General features: G+C 44.0%; 1 protein-coding gene across 1 annotated transcript in view; it reads right to left on the bottom strand.

The window, feature by feature from the left end:
• The window catches only part of PAX8 (paired box 8), a 127,431-nt gene that overhangs the window by 38,297 nt on the left and 65,732 nt on the right, over nucleotides 1–23,402 (bottom strand). The window contains exons 4-10 of the mRNA XM_086943386.1: nucleotides 13,692–13,857; nucleotides 11,940–12,137; nucleotides 11,205–11,293; nucleotides 10,073–10,198; nucleotides 9,145–9,320; nucleotides 6,626–6,746; nucleotides 294–500 (exon numbers count right to left, since the gene is read on the bottom strand). Of these exons, the coding sequence (XP_086799512.1) occupies nucleotides 294–500; nucleotides 6,626–6,746; nucleotides 9,145–9,320; nucleotides 10,073–10,198; nucleotides 11,205–11,293; nucleotides 11,940–12,137; nucleotides 13,692–13,857 (1,083 nt within the window). The remainder of the gene's footprint in view (nucleotides 1–293; nucleotides 501–6,625; nucleotides 6,747–9,144; nucleotides 9,321–10,072; nucleotides 10,199–11,204; nucleotides 11,294–11,939; nucleotides 12,138–13,691; nucleotides 13,858–23,402) is intronic.

Here is a 23,402-nt window from a genome sequence, read left to right as displayed (position 1 = left end):
TCTCTAGTAAAGCAGTTTAATGGGTTTCGCAATCACAGACACCAAGGTGAGCGTTGTCCAGTACTACAGATCTGAACCTGCAGTACTGGCATCGTTTCTGGTTTCACTATCAAGAGACTGAGCTCTTCAAGTTACTATGTTTCCGTAACCCTCACACTTACTGATATTAGGCCACTCTACTGGTCTACAATCTCATGTACCCCAGTCCCACTGACACAAGGCCGATACGTCCCAGTGCTTTGGCCCATAATCCCCCACAATGCTCTGGTGCATGACACTCGTCCACTCCATACCTGTGATCATTGCCTGGCCTGTGAATTGGCCGTACACGGAGGCCACGTGGGGGAAGGCACTGAAGGTAGGGGCGGAGTTCATCCCCAGCTCTCCCACACTGGTTGGCTGCAGGTCCGAGAAGGAGGGGCTACATAAGGAAGGCGGGGTGGAGCTAGCGGCGCGGCCATCTTGCGTTTCCTGCTTTATGAAGAAGGATGAATGTGGATCTGTTGAGAGGATGAGGGAGGGGGGAGAAATAGAAGACATGGAACAGAGATGGAATGAGAAGGAGGGTTTTACACACAATGAACAAAGCACAAGCCTGGAAGATGGAGGGGTTTAGACCATGTGCACTGGGGTTTATTCTATGCAGACAGGAGTGCTGAGGCAGTGTTTAGCGGATGGAATTAGCGCAGATATGGTAGAAGTGATCAAAACATGTTTTGTGGCAGGGCTGAGGTAATATCAGGGAGGGAGTATGCACCACATAGTACAGCTCTTCAGACAATGGAGTATATATTGCAAGCCCCTATCGCCACAACAATGTCACTTTTAGTGACATTGTGGTGGCGATAGGGGATTCGCAATATCGGCGATAGGGGTTTAGCCTTATTTACAAGGCAGCGTTAAGCCACGTTAAGTGGCTTAAATAAATGCACTAAATAAGACGCCCTTTCGCGCTATACTTAGCGTGAAAGGGGCGGGCAATTGGCGTTGTGGTAGGCATTCCACCGCAACACTTACTGATTTTGATGCTGCCCCCTATTTACAAGAGTGGCATAAACAGGAGGCAGCGCCAACATTAAGACCAGGGAAAACCTGATCTTAAACAGGCGAAACGAGGAGAAATGCTTTATTTCTCCCCGTTCTTGCAGTTTCTATGTATGCTGCATTGTGCAACACACATAGAAACAGCAAAATGCCATTGATTGTTTATGTGCAGGAAGCTGTCCCTTCCTGCGCATAAACAATAAAAAAAATTATGTTTTGCAACTAGTATTTGTGCTGCGTTAAGTAGCACACATAAAAGTTACAAAACGCCATTTAAAGATTGTTTATATGCAGAAAGGGAGACCTTCCCGTCGAAGCAGACACCCCTGCACTATGGTGCAAGGGTGCCTGCATTGGCGCTAGGCTGCATAATTTTGCGATTGCGCTGGGGGAAATGCAGGGCTGCACCATATTCTTGTAAATCTGGTGCAGCCCTGTATTTCTGAATTGGTGGAGTGCGGTGTTAATCCAAGGAGGCTAACACCGCGCTCCGCCACTTTGTTGTAAATATGCCCCAATGTTTGTTGGAGATGGTGCAACAATGTGCACTGGAGGTGCAAAAACCTTAACTGGTAGAGGGTTCAGACCATATATTGTGGAGCTGTGATCATGTACAGGACAAGGGCTGAACCTATGTGTGTTGATTCAGATGAGATTAGGAGCACTGAAAGGGCTGAGACCACCACTGGTGGATTGGCTGAGAACACGTGTGTAGTGAAGGGATTGATTCCAACTATGGTGGAGGCAATGGTAGGTCTGAAACCATGTGGGGTGGAAAGGCTGAGACCAAGTGTGGTCTATGGCTGAAAACAAGACTGGCACAGACACCAAGGCTATGTACAATGAAAGGGCTGAATCCTTGTGAATTGGAAGAGCGGAAATCGTTTATGGTGTTTGGTGGGGTTGAGACTACATATAGTTAAAGGATGCAGTGGTCAGTAGTGGGTGGCAGTCTTGATGAGTGTTCGGGAGGTCTTGAGTGGCTTGGAGTGTGTTGGTGTATAGTGGCTGGGCGGGGATCAGCAGTGGAGAGTTCCGGTGACGAATGGAGGCCTGTAATGATCATTAAAGAAGAATTGGAAATTTGTGGTAGATATTCGTTCAAAGATGTGTTGGTCAGAAGTGAGGGTGCTGGTGCTGTTCTGGCCATTGTATGATCTGTGGTGATCAGGAATGGACTGGTGTGGATATTCATGCAGGAATGTGCTGATAAGGAGTAGATGGTTCTTGTGATTAGTAGCTCAGACTCAGGTAATCAGCATAGCTGGGTGTGGTGATCAGTAGTGGGAGCTGTGGTAATCAGTAGTTGGCCTTGTTTCCTTATTGTTTCCTTATTCAGCATAGTCTTGTGATGGTCAGTTGTGGTTTAGCATGGGTTTGATCATGATTAGTAGTGGCCTGTGTCATCGGCAGCAAAGGGATGCGGAAAGTTATGTGGCAGGGATGATGTTAAATGGAAGGGCTAGTGATGCTGATGGTTGAGAGATGATGAGTAGTGGATGTGCATTTTCACCAAAGCAGTTCCAAGAGCATACTTTCAGAAAAGTCACAAATGAAATAGACAACAGCCCCCACTCTCATCCGTAGAGTGGAAGTCTGCACACTGTTTAGGCCAGGTTTGGCAGTGCAGCCGTTTGTCTGACCTAATGTAACATATTCCTTAAAATATACATAAGGTGGGCTTTGGCTCGGCCCAGAGTAGCATTTCTCTCTCACTTCACGTTATTTGCTATTTGGCGCAGCATTTTGCCTCTTATGGAATATTTACATTTCACAGCATGAGGGACTATTTTACAACTCAAAGGTATCATGAATTAAGAAAGATTCAATAATTTATCTCATAAATGTATTATTTAGAGAATGCTATATTTTTTGTTTTGCTTTTTGACTGCTGCAGGCCATTTCAAAATATTTTAGGGACTCAAAATGAAAGCCAGACTAGTTGGCATTGTCAATGCTTGATTTTTTTTATTGCACCAGAATAAACTTGCGTAACCTGCAATTACTGGGCTATGCGCATCACATTAATGCAATCTCGGAGGCCAAGTAGTACCCGAAAATATCTTCTGGGAATTGTGTACCTGAGCTGCATGTGCTAGTAACGTTCACTGCTGGCTTTGAGAAATTGTATGGATAATAAATTTTTTTGTATTTTTATGTATGGATAATACATTGAGATGACATTCCTTTTATATGCAAGGGCTCAGCTCACGTGGCTTTCACAGAGAGGACTACCCACGAATTATACGTATATAACCTCAATGTTTGCGGTGATTGGACGTATTGCATGGAAAATAAAGATGCCCTTTTGCACAGCCTTTCCTAGAGGTTTTCACTTTCCCCCAAATGTGGATCTGTGTACAGATGATAAACAGAACAGTTGTGTTCCCCTCCTAACTTTGGAGATGGGTCCAACAAAGCGATCAAGAGAGAGGTCAGGGAGTGAATAGGAATAGACTGAGTTCCACTCCTACCTTCAAGGGAGAGCCATGTACTGAGAGAAACTCCATGGATTCAATGGAAACATTGATTTAGTTCTCATATCCTCCATGAAGATTACCACTGTGAGGCCAATGCGTTAATGGATAAAGTGTCTACACTTTAATGGCGTTGCTTTGTTTTTCCCAAATAATTTAAATATGGCAAATTATTATGTCATTTTAGGGCTTCTTTAGGGTTTTGGCCGTTTTTGCTCTATTCAGCCAGTTCAGCAGAAAGACATATGTCGCCCATCATATTTAGGTATTTGCTCCAGACAGACACCTCATCTGCCGTAGTGGCAGCTCCACTGAAGGGCTGAAGCTTTTCTGGCTGCGTGCCATGCTCAGTCCGCCAGCACAGGAAAGTTGTTTGGTAATCAAAAACAAACTCCTAAAATGGGAGTTTGTTATTGAAAAAAAAAAGCAAATGGTCCTGAGATGAGGTGCGTTTTCGTTTACAGCATGGGAGTCATTTCTTTGTTTTCCTGCTCAGGACCTCCAGGCATTGGCAGGTGCTTTCAAACAAGGAAAAACTGCCCTAAATAGGTCGGACTGCGAGGTACTTTGACCAATGGCCCAGTATCAGTCGGAATATGCTGTGTGCGGAAAGTCTTTCCAGCGACCATGCCCATGTTGACTCGAAGTCTAGCAATCAGTAACCATTGCGACAGATCCACTGATAGCAAACTGTGACTGCCTCCCCATTCCCCCACCCCCATATTGAAATGCAAGGTACACTCTTCCTCATGAACATCTTAATCATAGCCATGGAGCCTGTAACACTAACTGCCAGGTGCCAGAGACATAAGGGAGACCTGGGGCACAAGAATATCTGGACTTTGGCCACTAGATTGTAAGTTTCATGCGTGTTACGGAAGTGGGTATCCCCTATCCATGACCACAATGTAACAAAGACCCGAGGCATCCCTGACGCACCAGAAAATCCCAAATACAATTAGATTTTTTTTATACTTGCGCATTTTGTCCTCCTCTAATCACAAACCACAATAAAGCGCCAACGGAGGCTCTCATGTAACACTGAGCGAGCAATACAGCGATACAAATAAATTGAAGAAAATGCAAAAGTCTTTTTACTCCAAAACGTTCTCTTCTTCTCAAAATCACGACCAGATCTACACATCCCTATCAGCAATTTCAGCTTTGTCTGCGTATTGGCTCTTGCTATGTTTTGCAAAGACTATTTGTAAAGTAGTGTTACACTTCAAGAATCTGTCGTCCATCATTAAATCCAAAGAGCCAATATCACTCTTCTCTACATGGTAGCTCACTATTGTAACACTGTCTACTTGACTGCCTAGTGAAACGCAAAGCCGAGTAAGATAGAGATTACGGTTACGAGGATTTCAGAGACTTTGCAAATGCTGCCCCAAACGTTAACATAGCTTGTTCATTTGATGAGAAATTACAATCTTTGCTTTATTATGCTATGTTACAGAAACATTGTTTGAGGTCAAAGTTTGTATTCTATCATACGATTGACCCTAGTTCACTCCTGTGCACTCAAAACGAAATCAGAGCTGGCCCACCAGAACTAGTTCTTTGTATTTATTGTCAGATCTGAAGAGGTTCTGCAAACAAGCAAACAGAAGACATATAACTGGGGGCAGGACTTTTCTATTGCAGTTTTGTACAGGTTAGAATGAAGCATAGGATTGTGAGGGGGGCTATAGCTGTTTAACTTAGAAGATAAGAGGTCATACCAGTACTGGGCTATGATATCCTGAAGTCTGCCACCACTGAATATTGGCATCTGCAATACCTCTGCAATAAAGGCCAATGCATTTGATTTACCTCAGCATGCTCCTTGTGGATATGATTTTATTTCCTTGTATCAGTGGCACCCCTGAAAAACTGATCTTAAAGTAGTTGGAACAGAAACTGGTCTCCAGCAACAGTGAGTCACGCCCTTTGTCACTGAGCCAAAGGCCCTTTACCAAGAAGTAGGTATTTTGACTCTGGGATACTTTCTCCTTGCCAAGCAGAAATCCACCTTTTTGTTGGTTGGGGATCCCAGTTTATGTTTGAGTTCTTGTGTTTTGTGTAATATAACAGAAGCTATGGTTCAAAGACACTGAGCTCGCCTCCTTACACCAAGGGCCACTGCAAAACTAAGTCAAAGAAGAAGCTCCCCCCACCTACACTCATTTAGCAAACAAGAGTACAGTAAAATATCTGAGATGCACATCTTTCCAGAGATTGTACAGTACTAACAATCTCCAGCCTGCAGTAAAAGGTTATCCATAGTCTTCAATGTTACTGTGACTATACAATCTTACTATGTAAGTCTATAAAACATTTTGACTAACTGCTAGGGCCTTCTGATTTGATCATTTTTACTCACCCACATATCTGGTTGCAAATAAAGACCCTTTCTTTGTTAAAGTTATAACCCTGACTGGGCAGAGTCTTTTACTGAGGGTTGTTAGTTTACATCCTGTGCCGGTGTGATCCAAACTGTCATCAACTTCTAAAACAAGTCTTGACATCTTGACTACTCCATCCCTTGGCGAGTCAAAACCCGAATGAGCTGCTTAACTGTGCCCTATGCCCTGGTACACCAGTCATTAATGGTGGCCAATAACCAGTGAACTACTGAGTAAACACTGAAATCCCTAGACACTAGAGAAAAGTGACATCCTGAGCACTGCACCAGCTGGAGACCTCTGAGTTACCCCTAGGATATCTACTATAACTGCTCTAAAGTCTATGTTTATAGCAAATACCCACTGCTTTTAAGAGTAATACTCCTCACTGGATCTTGACATTGATTGGTTTTAACAATTTGGGTTACGCTCTATATGGTACCGACTATCAGACCTTTTATCATGTGTTAGGTCTCGACAGCTCATACACACACCTACCAACGTAGAGCCAATAAAACTAGAGTCTTGAATTTCCACTATGAACCCAATATCCAGAGTCCCTAGAAGAATGTGTAGTTTCACACTTCCTTCTGCTTGCAACTTCCTACAAGCAACGTGATTGGGAGGAACAATATAGGTGTGATAGGTGCTACTCAATTGGCCAACATTCAACATATTTAGCCAGTTTTGTGGCAGACCCACACCGCAGCATCATACCTGATACAGCTGCATAGGCCTGGTGCGCGGACAGGTTTCGTCCAAGGGGGGTGCTGGAAGGAGTTAGAGTCGATTTCCCATCATCCATTGCACTGTTGAGTAGAGGTAGTGGATACAAACTCTGGAAATAAAGAAAAAAATCAAAGCAATTAGATATTTTGTAAAACACATATGGTATATAATTTGCAGAATGAAGATGCATGCACTGGAGTTTCCTCAAAAGGGTTAAAAGGGAACATAGAGATATGTAAAAGGCTTCTGCTATCTTTGCTTCCTATCAGCTGCTCATCCACCAGGTTAATGACTTTAAAGTGGGTGGAAACCCAGCTTCAGACCTTGAACGATACACTTTTCTGATCAAATAAGCATGATTTTACTTCCATTGAGTGGGTTGAGCTTCCCCCACGACTTGCTCATTTTTTCTTTGAATGCCTCACACTTCATTTTGGACTGCTTGAGTTTCGTACTGTATGGCTCAAAAAACTTCTTGCGTTGATGACTTGAGGATACTTTGGATGAATTGAGAATTTTTCTTAATAGCTAAAAAGACTTCCTTGCAAGGTTTAGACTTCGCCATAGTTAGTCCCAGCATTCTCTCAGATATTAGCTTCCTCTTGCATCGCTGAAGCTTTTTCTTAGATGGTCTAGACTTTCCTTTAGATACCGTAACTCTCCATGAATGTATAAAGCATTCTCTTGAAGGACTTGTGCTTCCCGAAGATTACCCAAGTGTCCATTGTATATCCCAAGGTGTCTTGATATGGCTTTCTACAGCTCTAGTTCCATCAATAGAACACATAAATTGGCCTCTTCTTTATTTACTGCTCTTTATTCATGAAACGGGCATTACACTGCACACTGAAAAATGTTTAGATACTACCCTTCAAGAAGACACCCACCTTCACACCAGTCAAGTTTCCAACTACTAACAGGCCACGCACATCTCCTTCCTAGGAACAATACTGCTAAGAGCTATACCAATCCCACGTCAAGCATTCATCGATTGACACCACATTCTTCAGTCTTATCCGGCAAAGTTGCTCCACAGGTGCATCACAAAAGCAACATCCACCTCTTTGACTGATGATGCCCTCCAAATGATTGATAAAAGAAATATGTGTCTCTTTGTTCCTATTACCAGTAAAGGACTATGACCACATGCTCCTAAAATAAAATACTTTCTTGCTTTCAGTTACATAGTGTTAGTCCAGATCGAACTCCACATTCTCTCCGATCACACTACGTACCGCTCCCCAATGCATCATCCTTGACGAGAAATATCACTGCATCATTATATATCTCTATCTCAGCTTTCATCAGCAAAATCAGATTCTGGGCAAATGTATTTCTGTAACACAGAGCTTTAGTCCATTATCCACCAGTGTTTAAAACCCAAACACTCATATCAAAACAGAATACTAGTTCTAGTTCTCTCACATTGGGCTGTGTATTACATTTGTTAAACACAATCCAAAGACTTCATTGTTGTCTTGTAGCTTTCCCCCAGCCATCACATGAGCAAGAAGTCACAGACAGTTTATCACATGTTGCGTTTCCTCTTTAAGATCATGGCCTACGCCCTCCAAGCAGGGCATGGCCAGGGTTTGTCCGGGAAGGTCAGATACGGGTTGGATTTTCAGAATAACCATAGACTGTTTCAAAAAGTTCCAATTACATTTAGGTAGGTTTCTCATATATCGATATCCTGAAAACTGGCATGGATCCAGCCGCCCTGAACCTGAGTTGCACTCGGATACACTAGCTACTAGTTTAATCCGAAGTGGATGGAGACACACACTTCTTACCTGTCTATTGTCACTTACAACACTATCCAATGAAGAAAGACACTCAGCCCCACCTATTCCCTCAATCACTGCCTCACACCTGTGATTTTGTACAGTCTGGTACACCCTCGTGTGTGATTAGTGTGCTAAACAAATCGATATAACATAACAATACCAATGCCTACTCCTACCTACTCTTTCTATCCTTCTACCCTTTTAACAAACATTGTCTATGCTCCATGATCTATACTGATCTTTATCGTAAGAGTGTGCCGCGTACTGGGAATCACTCAATTAAGAATCCTTCTGGGTTTACTATAACCTCTTCCACCATGTCTTTCCTTGAGTTTGGTGTTAGGGTTGCAACATTTTTTTGGCTTATGTTACTTAAACGTCAGTGCTATCGACACCCTCGTCCTCCATGTTTTCTGTTGTGCTAAGTATAGCGACTGTGCCATATGTTACGCCTCACTCTGTTAATTTACGTTCTGTGCTAGACACAGCCTATCCCCCATGTCTTATACTGCACTATGCTATTACACTCACGACCTTGCTATGTACTATGCTTGTCCTGTTAATCATCCAACTATGCTGTGTACCACACTCAACTGCCCCATAAAGCCATACATATATGCACTATAAAAATACCTTAAATCAGACAAAGTAAAAATGTACCGCTACTTGCTGACTTGTCTGTTTACATCTCTTCTAGACTGTCTTGCAGCCCCCACTCACCTGCTCCCCTTTAGCATGGCTGGGTGAAGCGTAGGCTTCTGGATAGTGTTGCCTCTCGAAGGGACATTCCATGGCTTCAAGGTGGTGCTGGCTGAAGGCGTCTGTTCGTAGGTGTTTCCGGGAGACTCCGCTGCTACCCTGCGAGTCGAGGCTGAGTCGGCAGCTGTCCTGGTCACCTGCAAAAAATGCCAAATATACTAGTTGTTGCTTTGGGATTAAAACATTATGAGAAGGAGTAAGGATCGTGGGGAGAGAGGTTGGTGACAAGGGGTAGGACTTGCGTTCCTTCTGACACAGCATTCATCCATGGCAAGGCAGGGTTAAAGCCCCAGTAAGAACAGGGCCTCTTTCCTAGGAGAAGGTGAGGTCTGTCCCCAAGGAAGACCATGGCAGGCTTTCAAGGAAATGTGGACTCTTGCTGCACCCTGATCCCAGGTGACACATGAAATATTGGACCTTCCACTAAGCCAAAGTCAAACCTGAAGTCTTTGGTGCAATGTTGCACACGTCGTATCCATGCCCTATACAATTAGGTGATCTGTGATATTTAACAAACAACTTCTTGCCTTCTCACTCCAGGTGACCAGTGTGACGTATAGCGCGCTCATCTCTGCTTCCGACCCAAGGTAGAGTTTCATATATTTGGCCAGCACGATACTTGCTCTCTGACCCTACGACACCAAAGTATTTATAGTAAGGAAGATGCTTAGAGCATTATTTGAATGTACCCAAAGCTGTGCATAGAGGGCTTTACTGACTTATCTCTTCATCCTATAGAATTGCCAGTATTGAGCAGGACAAGCAGCTGACTCTACCACATATTTACCAATAAAGCCGCCTGGGATCCTTGAAGAATCATAGAGTGAAAAGGTAAAACTGCTGTGAAGCAACCATTAATAACAAACTCATATTAAGACCAAAAACTCACTGTCGTCCATTTTGCGTTTGCCGTCACCAGATGAGGGGACAATCCCAAGAAGCCCGTTGATCGAGTAGGTGGATCCCAGCGAGTCAGACTGCGGGGACTCGGGCGGGGTAACTGCAGAGCTAGGAACTTCGAAGAAAAGAAACTATATTCAGCATTTATTTTTTATTTCACCTCATTGAATGGTGCCCACTTGACCAAGGCAAGTGAGTGCTAAATAACATAACAATAAAATAAATACAGTTTATCCAAACTAAGCAACATAAAAACAATTAGCGATTAACATAGTAAAAGGAAGATAAGCACATATTTATAATTTCTTTCTAAAACGATCCCCTTAAATAATGCCAATATTAATTGGAAGAGAATTTCATAGAGACATGACCCACATTTTAAAAAATTGAGAATCCATTTGTCTGAGAGCTGGATCACTGGTCCATTTTGAGATCAAGAGTTAGGTTAGATCATGTGTAGGAATTCTCTACACAGGGTACAGCAAGCTTCTTGCCACAGCCGCTATGAGCATAGGGAGGTATTCTGTCTAAGGGGTAACATTGAAGCTCTCTCAGAGAACATGATGAAACTCCTTCCAGGGGGGACAAGTACTCTTCTAAAGGTTTTAGAAGCACATGGAGAATTTGGTCTACAGAAACCCAGAGAATCTTTCTCATAACCACGTAGAGCTTTTTGAGAAGTTGCTTTACGGGGAACAAGTGAACGTTTATCAAAACCTCTGAAGAATAAGACACCCAAAGCTAATGTTAACTCTGCTGGGCAAAAACATGTTCTATATCTGGGTGTTTATTATAAACAAGACACTGGGAGTTATAGCCAGTGTGCGTTTACCATTGGCTCAGAACCTTAGTTCAGATTTAAAGTCATGCAAGTCTTTTGGAATAAGCAAACGAAGACAGTTGGGCTGAGGTCACACTGTGAGTGTGGGGTAAGTACCCACGGATGAAGTCAGAAAAGGAACACAGAGGAGGTTGATGGCTGCTCACCACTAGGCCACAGGTTACACATTCTCAGAGCCTATCGCCAGACCCACCCTCCATAGTGGAAAACATTTATGGGCCCTGGAACAAGACCCAATATCATGACCTATCTGAAACCCACTGCTGCGTGAGTCACTTACTCAGATTGTGACCAGGACTGAGACCCTTGGAGCCCACGCAGTTGTCCATCGGCAGGTTAAAGGGCTGTTGCACCTTTGTGCGAATTATCCTAAGGTCAAAAATACAAGAGGAAAAGGAATATTAATTGTTACATATCAAGAAAGTTGAACTCTCTAATTGCATGCATTAAGAAAAATTATTATTATGGTTTGTACACACAATTAATGTTTTATATCTCTTTGAATCTACTGTGAAGATTTGACCTGTATTTCATGTGCAATGTGGTGTTGGCCTCTGTGTATCTAAGGCTTTGAGAAGTTGCTTTATGTTATGTCATAATGCCTGGTTGAGTTGATCTGTGTTTGCATTTACCAGGGGGTGATTGCTTATGTTTTTTAACATGCTGAGACTTTTGTCTATGTTTACTTATGCTATGAGAGATTGACGTGTCTGCATATGTCATGAGTGCCGTCATAAGTTGGTCTTCATATTTGCATTACAAGATGGTTGATCTCTGTTTTCACATGTTTGAGGCTTTGAGCCGATTGTACATATGACATTAATGTGTTGTCAATGATGGTTTGCACAATGAGTGGTTGATCTGTTTGCACTTGTCTTGAGGGCTTGATAACTGAGCTTGCCTGTGCTGTGAGTGAAGTACCTGCATTTCCAAAGGTCATGCATGCCTCATATGTGCTTCATTTGGTGTAATGGGTTGATAATTAGATTTGGGCACCACTGTCTCTATCTCTGACCTGTTGATTGAGCTGACGCTGGGCACAGTGTCATTATCGCAGACCCCTTCCGCCAGCAGTCGGTCTCGGATCTCCCACGCAAACATGGTTGGATTCTGCCGTTTGTAGTCCCCAATCTTCTCCACAACTTTAGGGGTTGCCACCTTTGGCTTGGAACCACCAATCACGCCTGGCCGTATACTTCCAGTCTCGTAGTACCTACTCCAATAGAGAAAAGAGTATCATACTCAGTACAGAACCCTCCATGGGCAGGATAGGTTTGAATGCCCTCGGAAACTCAAGTGGAACATCAGATGTGAAAGAAAGAGTCACTACAGCATTTAAGGCATGCAAGTCTTTGTAAGGCTGCACTTTAGGGAGTACTCTGGTTTGGGGCACCAATCATTTGATATGAGTGTCAAAGAGCCTCCCCAATACAATTTCTCTCAGAGACTCTTAGTAGCATAACTGGGTATTTTCAGCATTTCCTTTCATACCCTTAATGTTACCTGTAAATATTATTTTGTCAGCCTTTCAATAATATCACCACAGTTTATTAGTGTTTTTTAATAGTCCCAGTGGTTTACTAACTATCATGTATTAGTCTCCTAGGAAAAGATTGACCATCACCTCTCCAATCTCATAGCACTCTCTTAGCAATTGTGTAAACAAATAGAAGTATCTCCCCAGCGCTAGTATTTGTTAAGCAGTAGTGTAATTGCTTAGTATTCTTGTAGCAGTGGTACTAAGCAGGTCTTGATTGTGAGCTAAATGTAGACATAGAACACATTTTAATATCAAAAATTTGCTACACCGAATAAGCGCAGCACAAATGCCTGGCCATTTCAAGGAGATCTTGTGATAATTCCCCCCACGATATTTTTTTTAAGCAGGACAAGTTATTAATTGTACACGCAATGTCTTATATGTAACGGCAAAGAGCTGAAAGTTTAACAGATAAGTCTAACATGTATTACTCCAAATCTTCAGGATTTCGCATTATTTCTCTAACACAACAGTTCATATATATGTCGAGTTAAAAATAATGTGCTGTTGAAGGGCTACATTTTTTGTTGCATGAACTGGGAAAAGCTCAGTCTACATAGCACTGAAAGGAGTCCATTGGTCTACAAACTACCAAGAGTTTTCCCTGTAGCTCATTTAGCCAGTCCAGCCAGACTGCTAAGGCCGTCATTGCCGGTGGCCTGGTTTTTGATGCAATAATTCTTACATCAATAAAATCTGACACTGAGGTACGGCGCAATTTATTGGATGTAATATTTTTGCTTTTTACGAGTTTACTCATGAACTGCAGCTTAGCATGCTTACCACACCAAAATCCTCATGTCCCAGTAACTGTTTGCCATTTTTCTACCTTTAAATCCAGGCAATTTGACCTCCACAAATGTAACGAGGGATTCGTGCATACCAGGTGTAATAAAAGAGGTGTAATAAAAGAGCAAAAATCATAACTAATATAGTTGTGTACAGGAGTTACCATACACATCAGTAATTATCGCCCCACTTGTCATGAAAGCCTCAGTGCCAGTCCGGCCCTGCTTTTAAGACTTTGTTAGTTCTCTACTCCTTTCTTAGCAGCTATTATAATCTCTTAGAAGTATCTAGTGAGTCTCCTAACACCTAACTCGTGTTATAAATCCTTTAGCAGTTCCCCCAGAGTTTTGATACTTTTCTAATACTTTTTGACACTCTGAGGGAGTATTTTGGTAGGGTTCTGGTACACCTAACTATGGTCTAGTACTCGTCTCTTACCTGCCCAGTATTTTGCTGACACAGCCGTGGCTGACTCGAAGTTGGCGCGAGATGTCGCACGGCCGCACACCCTGGTGTGCCAGGTCCACTATACGCTGCCGGACCACTTCTGGAAGGGGGCGTCCATTCACAAAGGCCCCTCCCAGCTGGTTCAAACCCCCATGACCTATGAAAAATGGCAAAGATAAAGACTAGTGTTAGCGTAGATTTGATTAACAGTCACATCTGAGTGTAGCAGAGGCTGCTGGACACGGAGGATACATTGTATGAAACAGATAACATTAGAGATAGCTGAGATTCACCATGTATTGATGAAACCTATGGTACAAATGCAGTGCCAGGCATAGCTTCTTGCCCACGTACAGAGAAGACAGCTTGGATATACCAGATGTGCTGGGCATAGCTACCCAGGTGTGTCTGGTGCATAAAATAGGCAAGCTATGTAGCAGTTATTTGAGATTACCCAGGCATAAATGCCACAAAGAATAGACAAGCAGTGTTACAGGAAGCTGACATTACCCAGGTAAGAACAACAGGCAGGATAGACAAGCAATGTAACAGTTAATTGGGATTGTCCAGGCATCAATGCCACATAGGATAGACAAGAAATGCTACAGGAAGCTGACTTTACCCTGAGAAGAACAACAGACAGGACAGACAAGCAATAGTAAAGATATCTGGGTTTACCAAGACATAGGGGAGGCATAGGATACACAAGCAGAGGAAGAGCTAGGTAAAACCTCCCAGGTAGCCAGCGCATAAGATACAGTGGACATGCTACACATAGCTAAGATTACCTCGGTGCGTAAGCATAACATATATGAGCACTGCTGGAGATAGCTGTGATTACAAAGAAATACAACTGATACATATGAATGATGCATAGGTTAGACAAGCAATGCTAGAGATAGGAGGGCTTACCCGGGGACGATTGACACATAGGATAGGCAAGCAGTGCTACAAGTAGCTGGGATAACCCAGGTACGATTGACACATAGGACAGATAAGAAGTGCTAGACGTAGCTGGGACTACCTAGGTGTGATTAACATATGGGACAGACAAGAAGTGCTAGACGTAGCTGGGTCTACCCAGGTGTGATTGACATATGGGACAGACAACAAGTGCTAGACGTAGCTGGGACTACCTAGGTGTGATTGACATATGGGACAGACAAGAAGTGCTAGACGTGGCTGGGTCTACCCAGGTGTGATTGACATATCCAATATACAAGCCATGCTAGAGGTAACTGGGATACCCAGGTATGGATATTGCATAGGATACACAAACAGTGCTAGAGGTAGCTAAGATTGCCTAGGTACACAAGATAGAGGCGCTATAGGTAGCTTGGATGACCCATGTACCATTGACACATAGGACAGACAAGCAGTACAAGCAGTAGCTGGGGTTAGCCATAGCATAGACAAGCCATACTAGAGGTAACTGGGACTGCCCAGGTATGGGTGTATAGGATAGACAAACTGTGGTGGAGGTAGCTGAGACTGCCCAGCTATGAATGACACGTAGCATGGAAAAGCCGTGGTAGAGGTAACTGAGATTGCCCAGGTATGGGTGCATAGTATAGACAAACTGTGGTGGAGGTAGCTGGGTTACCCAGGTACGAATGACACATAGGATAGATAAGTAGTACTAGAGGTAGCTGGGTTACCCAGGTACGAATGACACATAGGATAGATAAGTAGTAGTAGAGGTAGCTGGGTTACCCAGGTACGAATGACACATAGGATAGATAAACAGTACTAGAGGTAGCTGGGTTACCCAGGTACGGATGACACATAGGATAGATAAGTAGTACTAGAGGTAGCTGGGTTACCCAGGTACGAATGACACATAGGATAGATAAGCAGTACTAGAGGTAGCTGGGTTACCCAGGTACGAATGACACATAGGATTGATAAGTAGTAGTAGAGGTAGCTGGGTTACCCAGGTACGAATGACACATAGGATAGATAAGCAGTACTAGAGGTAGCTGGGTTACCCAGGTACGGATGACACATAGGATGGTGAACACCCATTACAACGCCGGCAACACTACACATGGCTTTACGTCGCATGCATTACAACGCAAGCGACGTTACCACGCGTACACATTGAGACGCGTACTATTACATTGCATGCACTTTTAAAACGCATGTGATGTAATGGCGCCGGCACAGAGACAGCAATGCTGGAACCGGGAGCAGAGACGGCGACGCTGGAGAGAAACCACGAGGAAAGAGAAGTAAGGGTGATTGTGCCTGGGGTGGGATTAGTTTGGGTAGTGGTTTAGGGTAGTGTTGTAGTGTCGTAGTGTATAGTAGTGTTTTAGGGTGTAGGGCTTAGGGCTTAGGGTTTAGGGTAGTGTCAGGGGTCGTGGTGTATGGTAGTGTTTTAGGGTTTAGGGCTTAGGTTAGTGTCAGGAGGTCGTAGTGTATAGTAATGTTTTAGGTTAGGGGGGTTGTAATGTAGGATAGTCTACTGTTTCGTACTGTAGGGTAGTGCTGTGGAGTGTGTGTTATTTAGGATACTGTATTAGTGTTTAGGGGTTATTTTGCATTGTAAATACATGCGGGGAATTGGGGTCCGTTGTAAAGGCATTTAGTATGCATTTCAAATGAAATGCGAACTAATGCTATCCATTTTAAAAACATGCATTGTGACGGTACATGCGAACTAAAAACCGCGTTGTAAAGGCACTCGTTGTCTTGGTTTGCGATGTATCGTCATACATCCCATAGGATACATAAGCAGTACTAGAGGTAGCTTAGTTACCCAGGTACGAATGACACATAGGATAGGAAGGTTGCTAAGGGCTGTGATGCAATTTCAACACATTAATTGCATGGAACGTAATTTTAATTAATGCATCAATTTTAAATAAAGTCCAATAATTACAACATCCCCCATAAGAACATTTCTCCAAATCCCGTGCTTGCCCCTCTTCCACCCCCAGGAAGTGACTGATTCTAGTTATGAGAATGAACCTAAAATAAAATTTGAGGGCAGGTGGACTGCGCTAGGTGGATCCCTTGAGCCCAGTTTTTGATACTCCAGACACACAGGCCCTACATAGTCCTACTCAGTACTGGTTATCCACCTGTTTCGGACGCTATTTAACACATTTAGTGAGTTTGTCTTCTGCATGTACAGGGTACTTCAGTTCCTTGGTAAAATAAAGTTTTACCATTTTTCTCCTGAGATCCCCGGATTGCCAACTCCTACTCCAAAATTACACTGTGTCATTTAGGGTTGCGAAACTCGTACTTCAATCTCAATACATCCCCGATTCGCACAGTTCGATTCTAAATAGGATTTGTGGTTTATAAAACCCCACTGGGTCACCTTTGTAATTTCACCAAGACACCTTAAAGTTCAGGAGATGCGGCTTACATATAAATAGCATCTGAAACTTGGCACAATACCCTGTATACAATATCTAGTTGGAGCTCTACAATTGGGTTAGATATTCCAGATGGGTACTCCAGAACTGTACTTCCTATGAATGTCCTCCAGAACTGAAAATAATTCTCAGTGGACTCAGTACGGCACACGTGTCTGCCAGAACTCTACTCAATACTCTAGATGTGGTCAGTACTGAACACGGCCTCCTGTACTGGCCACATAACTCTATTGACGATCTCCAGAGATAAAGATAAAACTCCTAATGTGGCCTCTAGCAGTGGACACATTAGTGTACTTAAGATCTGCACAATCTGTCTCCTGCAGAATTTGACTAAGTATGTCAAATGATCTACGGATGTGTGCACAATGTCCCATATAAGGCATACCGATGTGGAGACAATTCCCCCGGTGCCGTCAATCCAAGTGAGCATGATCTTTGAGGCAAGGCTTCCAGAATTGGAGACGGTACTCCAGATTAATACAGAAGAACCGAACCTAGTCCTACAAGACGAGGCATCTAGAAGTGTGCACAACCCTTCAGACACTGAGTTGCTGTTGATGGCTTTGACGGATAAAGAGACCCCTTCCATTGTACTCAGATTACACATATCTACAGCACTGAACTTCATCCAAAAAGATTTGTGGTTGGAGCCCTTCATGCTGCTTGAAATTAATGTGGTGTCTACGTGAGGGTGTCAATGGCTATGCGTGGGAGAGTGGATGAGACAGGCAGAGGTGGTTGGGCCAAAAACGTGTGGTAAGTGTATTAGTTTGAACGGTCATTCTATAAATAAAGTTTGACAGTTTCGGTTGAACTATAAATCCAAAATTTTACATTAATTTTGTTCATTCTATTCCACACCTTGGTTCCTTTCAGCCAGGGTTCAAGGCGGTGTGCACGCAGGTTTGTTGCCATCTACCTACTCTTATCACAGGGTGGACGCAGTCCACCCTGCCAAGAAATTGGGCCCGCTGAAAAATACTGAACTTGTCCTGGTGTAATTTTCAGACACTGGTACACATATAGCAGGTCCTGAATGTTTGCTTTCGTTTCAGATGGCAAGGGGGCTTTGTTATTTTAAAAACCAGTTGGGCCCAAAACAAAAGCTGAATTTAAAGGGGCATCAGGCCTCCTTTTGTTTAAAACTCCTCGTTGGCAGCTATGTGGAGCCTCAGAACTAGGTGCATGTGCAATAGAGGGGAAACAAAGGCACACAGCTTGTCGTTATTTCACTTATACTTATGAGAGATATGCTTTTGACTTTTTTAGTCCCTGTAAATAAGAGATACGCATGCACTGTAAGAATGTCAGATGTGTTGGTCTGTTCCAATATTTACTCAAATAACAATTTAAATACCACTATTTTGTTTGATATCTTTTCTAGCGCTACTCATCGCAATGTAGGCTGTCTTTACACTTTACACCACATGTACACTTTATACATTGACAATAAATCATGTGTGTGTAAATTAGTGTACAGGCTGTGTTAAAACAGCGAGGGTTACATGGTGTAGGAGTCAGATGCCCATCTTAGCTCACTGAGCTCTATTAGGCTGATTACAATTTATGAACTGAAAGTAACAAGAGGATCTCTTTGTTAAAAGCAGTGACCCATTTACCTGACTACATAAAATGCAAATCTGTCATCTGCATATTACACGGTGTGCTTTATATGAGATATATTAACCCCCTACGTCAGTGGCGGCTGGTGACATTTGAAAGTGGTAGGGCGTAAAATAATTGGGGGGGGGGTTAATATCATTTATAAAGAACATATTGAAGACGTAACCTTCATATTCATTCAAATAAATCCTCCAGATAATCTGGTAATAGTTTATTGAATTCTGCATTGAGCTTTGCTACATAAATGCTTTTCTTTCTTTTGGACTGCTTCAGTATATGGGTCTATTCTCAGCCAGGCAGATAATTGACACATTGCGAATTCTTTTTAGGCCACAGTTATATGCAATACTATGGAGCGGCTATGACAAGAATTCAGCAACTATTCACAGCCTGACGTAGATAGGATAAGCATAGTTTTCTAAACTGAGGAGCTTCCGTCCAAACACTTGTAATAGTAAGTACAATGGCAGTGATGTATCTGGGAGATGCACTGCTCAAGAGAACAACGATCCTTATTCTAAATCGGTGTCGTCCTTTGACAAACATATATTCATTTATTTAAGCATACAAAAGCTGTTCAATGTCATTCAGAAAACTAGCTAAACAAAAGCATCTTATTTGTTGTGAGTTAAAGCTGACATAACACTGTTTTCTGTTATTTAAGCTGCATGCATGAGTCAAGTAGCACTATAGGAAACCCACAACAACCGTATTACAAATTAATTTAAACCATCTATGCAGTCATAGTAGCTCAGTAAGTTAAATATTCGCTGCTAAAATGTGAGTGTAATTAGCTGGTAACCTGTTCGAATCCATGCAGGACAAACTCATTCTTCCGATATCATTAGTTTGAGTACGAATAAATTGTAACTGTCACCTAGGTCCATGCACGATCCCTGATAGTATTCCCTCAACACCTGTGTGTTTTGGTGCCCCGAGGAAACACGAGTGGCACAAATAGAGCAATCAGTGTACAATCAACCCTGGCGCTGCCGTGGGCGCTCCAGCGGACATGGAATGTGGTCTCTGCAGCTTGCATTTCATAGGGTCCTTTGTGCTGCTATCAAGCCGAAAATACAAACCGGGGTATTAAAAGGGACATTTCAGGCCCTGCTTGTTCACGGAGGTTCGGCAGGTGAATAAGTGATCAGAACCCCGCCCCCCGTTAAATTACTTGTAACTGAAACTTCCAAGTTAAACATTTTAGGCACTTCTTGTACATCTCGAGCCCCACACCTCCATCACCGGGAAGAAGTAAAGACAATGTCACACAAAACGCAGGATTGTTCCTTCTTTTTATTTGCGCACTCCAGGCATCGTGATAGTGGTCTGCCCGGAGGGACGGTAAAACGGAAACACACCTTTAATAACGCCCTCTCTAATTAACTAAACAAAATCTATAATTCAATCGTGCACAAAACACTTTAAAATTCTCTTGTACATATAATTTATAAATCAACCAGGCCGAAACAGTTAACTTACCTTAGGCTCCGCTTCCCGCCTTCAAGTCCTGACTCCCGCGGCGCCGTCCTGTTTGAAATTTCCATGGTGCTCGACTCGTCGTGACGCAGCAGGAAGGCTGCAGGCAGCCTCCCTCCCCTCCCCTCCACCACAGCACAGCGCTGTGATAGGTTCGGCCGGCTGCCCCCTACTGACGTCATTTCTCTCTGTATGCTGCAGCACAGCAGCATACAGAGAGCAGGGAGAGTGGGAGGGGTTACGCGAGGGCAGGGGGGAGCGGCTTGCCTACACTGTAAATACTGTATGTTTGGGTAGCCTCTCAGGCAGCCCAAACAGACAGTATTACCAACAGTGGGCAAGCCGCTCCCCCCTGCCCTCGCGTAACACCGCCCACACAGGAACCAAACTTCTGCTTTCTCTTCTCGCCGTGCGCGAAGGCAAGGCAGAAACAAATGGTAGTTATTATCATTGGTAATAACTACCTTTGTTTGCCTTCTCGCACGGCGAGAAAACAGGGGGGGCGGCGCCCAAACGCCCCCATGGACCAGCCGCCGCTGCCCTACGTTGATTCAAAACTGGGACTAGACAAGACACAGGTCTCTCCATCAAATGAGGTAACCCCGAGAGTTATCTTACCATTATTTTTATTCCCTGAAATTTATTGGGAACACCAAGATCTGTGCAGCAGATGCCTTAACCCCATTAGATATTTTAAAAGGCAGACTTTGCAACCAAGTAAGCAGAACAGATTAACAACTAGGTTTCTCCTTGTTGCCAATCATTTGTTCGAGAGTTTTAAAGACTTAATATATAAGTTGAGGCCTAGATGTTGCGTCGGGGTTTCGTCACGTTTTTGGCACAACCCCCATGCAAAATCACATTTGTTAAATATTGTAATGTGCTCAAATGTATTAACGATAAACCTGCTAAACAAACTCATGAGGTCTTAAGAGCTGATGTCACTTCCTCTGAGGTCATGGGTTGTGATGCCACGCGCCATGATGTCACCTGCATACGCCAACTTGGTAAGTCCCCCACTTCTTTCTTTCAGCCCTTGGCCATCAAATCCAGTGCCAAGGGTCTTTCTCTCTTCCTTCTGTTCTGCGCCCTCCACCATTTGTCGACCATTCCTATGTTGACTTGTCCTCTATCCACATAGACTGTTCCCTCGCCCATTAGCCGCTCTCCCGTACCCTTCGCCTCCTTCCTACCCCTCCCTGTGTTCCGTAGCTTCCCTCCTCTCCGGTTCAGTTTACGGCGCCCTGATTGCCTTGGCTCGCACCCCCGCCCCACCCGTGCCCCCCTCACGGGCACATCCAATTCCGCGGTTATTTCTGTAATGGCGCCGAGACCATTAAAGCTAATTTGTTCATCCCCCTCATCTCCATTTATTTTTCCCCGGTTGGTATTAGAAAAGCCCCCACTCCCTTCCACTGACTTTGTGTGTATGCCCCCCTTCCTCAGCCCATTGTACCAGGCAGCCTCGCTGCCCCCCGCCAGCCACAACCCCCAGGCCACTAGGGCGCTCATCCCGAACCCTCTGCATCCTTTCAGTGATGGCCTCCAATCCCCGCCTCCATTCAGAATTTGTTCAGCCGTGGCGGGAATTAAACGGGGATTGGGCGGAGGCGGGAGGCGCAAAGAGGGGGGTTCGCTCTTTGGGGGGCAGATGAAGTGCAGTCCGTGCATCTCCTGGCACTACAATGGCCGCCGGAAATTGCTAGAACTTTAGCTAACGGTATTGTGGCTTTTAAGCCATACATGAATCAGGAGGCGGAAGTGTGAACGTGTGTCACTCCCAGCCTCACCTCATTCCCCAATACAGCTAGAGGGCAGAAGGGATTCACAGGGAACTGAAAATATGGCAGGGTTGTAATTCTCCATAGCTGATTGGGCTGGGGCACTGTCAATCACATGACACCGGGCGAGCTGAGATAAAGGCTCTGCATGTCAAGGTTGACAAGCAAATGCTTGTGGCCTTGCAAATGTGCCACCCATAGGGGACATTAGCCCAGGCAGTGGCCATTGGAGAAGTTCGCTTTTAAAAAAAATCTGTGGCGCTCTGTACTCTGAATGTATACTCAAAAGCATAAGGGCCTCCAAAGCATCCAAGGATTTCTCAATGGCCACCCATTACATTTTACCAGTCCTGCATTAGAAAGTATCTCCAAAAACCTTTGAACTCCAGTAATAGCTTCATTTGAATAAACTACACCTGCAGTCTTGGGAGAACAGTGCGGGCGGGAATAGGCGAAGTGCCCCCGCTACCTACTCAAAGATGCAACACAACAGCATTCTAATTTATACACAGAAAAGCAAAGGTTTCAAATGAATAAAATGATAGCAGACGTGACATTGTGCACTTTTTGTCCTCAGTGACACTGACAACCCAGGGTGACCTCATGTCCCTCCTTATGCACCTTGCCACCTGTGAAGGGCTAGGGGAAAGGCAGGTAATGAAATGTAAAGAAAATATAAAGGTAGAACTAATTCTTGTTTATTGTTTTGTTCCTGACACTGCTTTCATGACCCCTAAATGAGGGAGTGTTCATCTAAAATAACAGCCTCCATAAACACCTCTGCTAGGGTTATCAAAATTCACCTCCTCCATTCAACCATTCACTTCGAACAGCTCTCCACCCTTCCTCCCGTATTTCCCAAATAGTTCACTCCTTTCTTACATCTGCAACCCATCAAGTGCGACATTCGAGCTCTTCAAGATCCAAGGCATTAAACCACCAGCCTTTATGTCTAGTGTCTTGTCCAGCCTTACGTCACTCTTCTATCACTCTTAACCATTCCTTGGACTTGGGCACTGACACAAAGTGTTTCAAATCTCCATTAACCTTCGCCTCTAGTACAGTGTTCACCAGTCAATCACACTATGCTACTCTAAGCCGTTGTAACCCTTGGTGTCACTGACTCAGCCCAGGGGCGGCTCTAGGCTCATGGTGGCCCTGGGCAGGAAGCATAGGTAGGGGGCCCCGAAAGAGGGGGTCCAGGTGGGGCAGAGCGTGGAGGCCAGTGAAGAGGGGGGGGTCAGGGTATTTGGAAGTGGAACAGAGCCGGAGGCCACCAAATCCCTGCCAGGGGCCGCCACGCAAATATGTATCCATCCTCAGAGGATTATTATATTAAGGATATATATTGGCTTGGTGGCCCCTGGGGTTTGGTGGTCCTGTGCAGGTGCACAGCTTGCACATGCCTAAGGCCAGCCCTGGACTCA

Source organism: Lissotriton vulgaris, chromosome 11 (genome assembly GCF_964263255.1).
Source record: "Lissotriton vulgaris chromosome 11, aLisVul1.2, whole genome shotgun sequence".
NCBI classification, from domain to species: domain Eukaryota; kingdom Metazoa; phylum Chordata; class Amphibia; order Caudata; family Salamandridae; genus Lissotriton; species Lissotriton vulgaris.
Note: the sequence above shows the minus strand (reverse complement) of the source record. Positions and strands in the feature narration are given on the sequence as shown.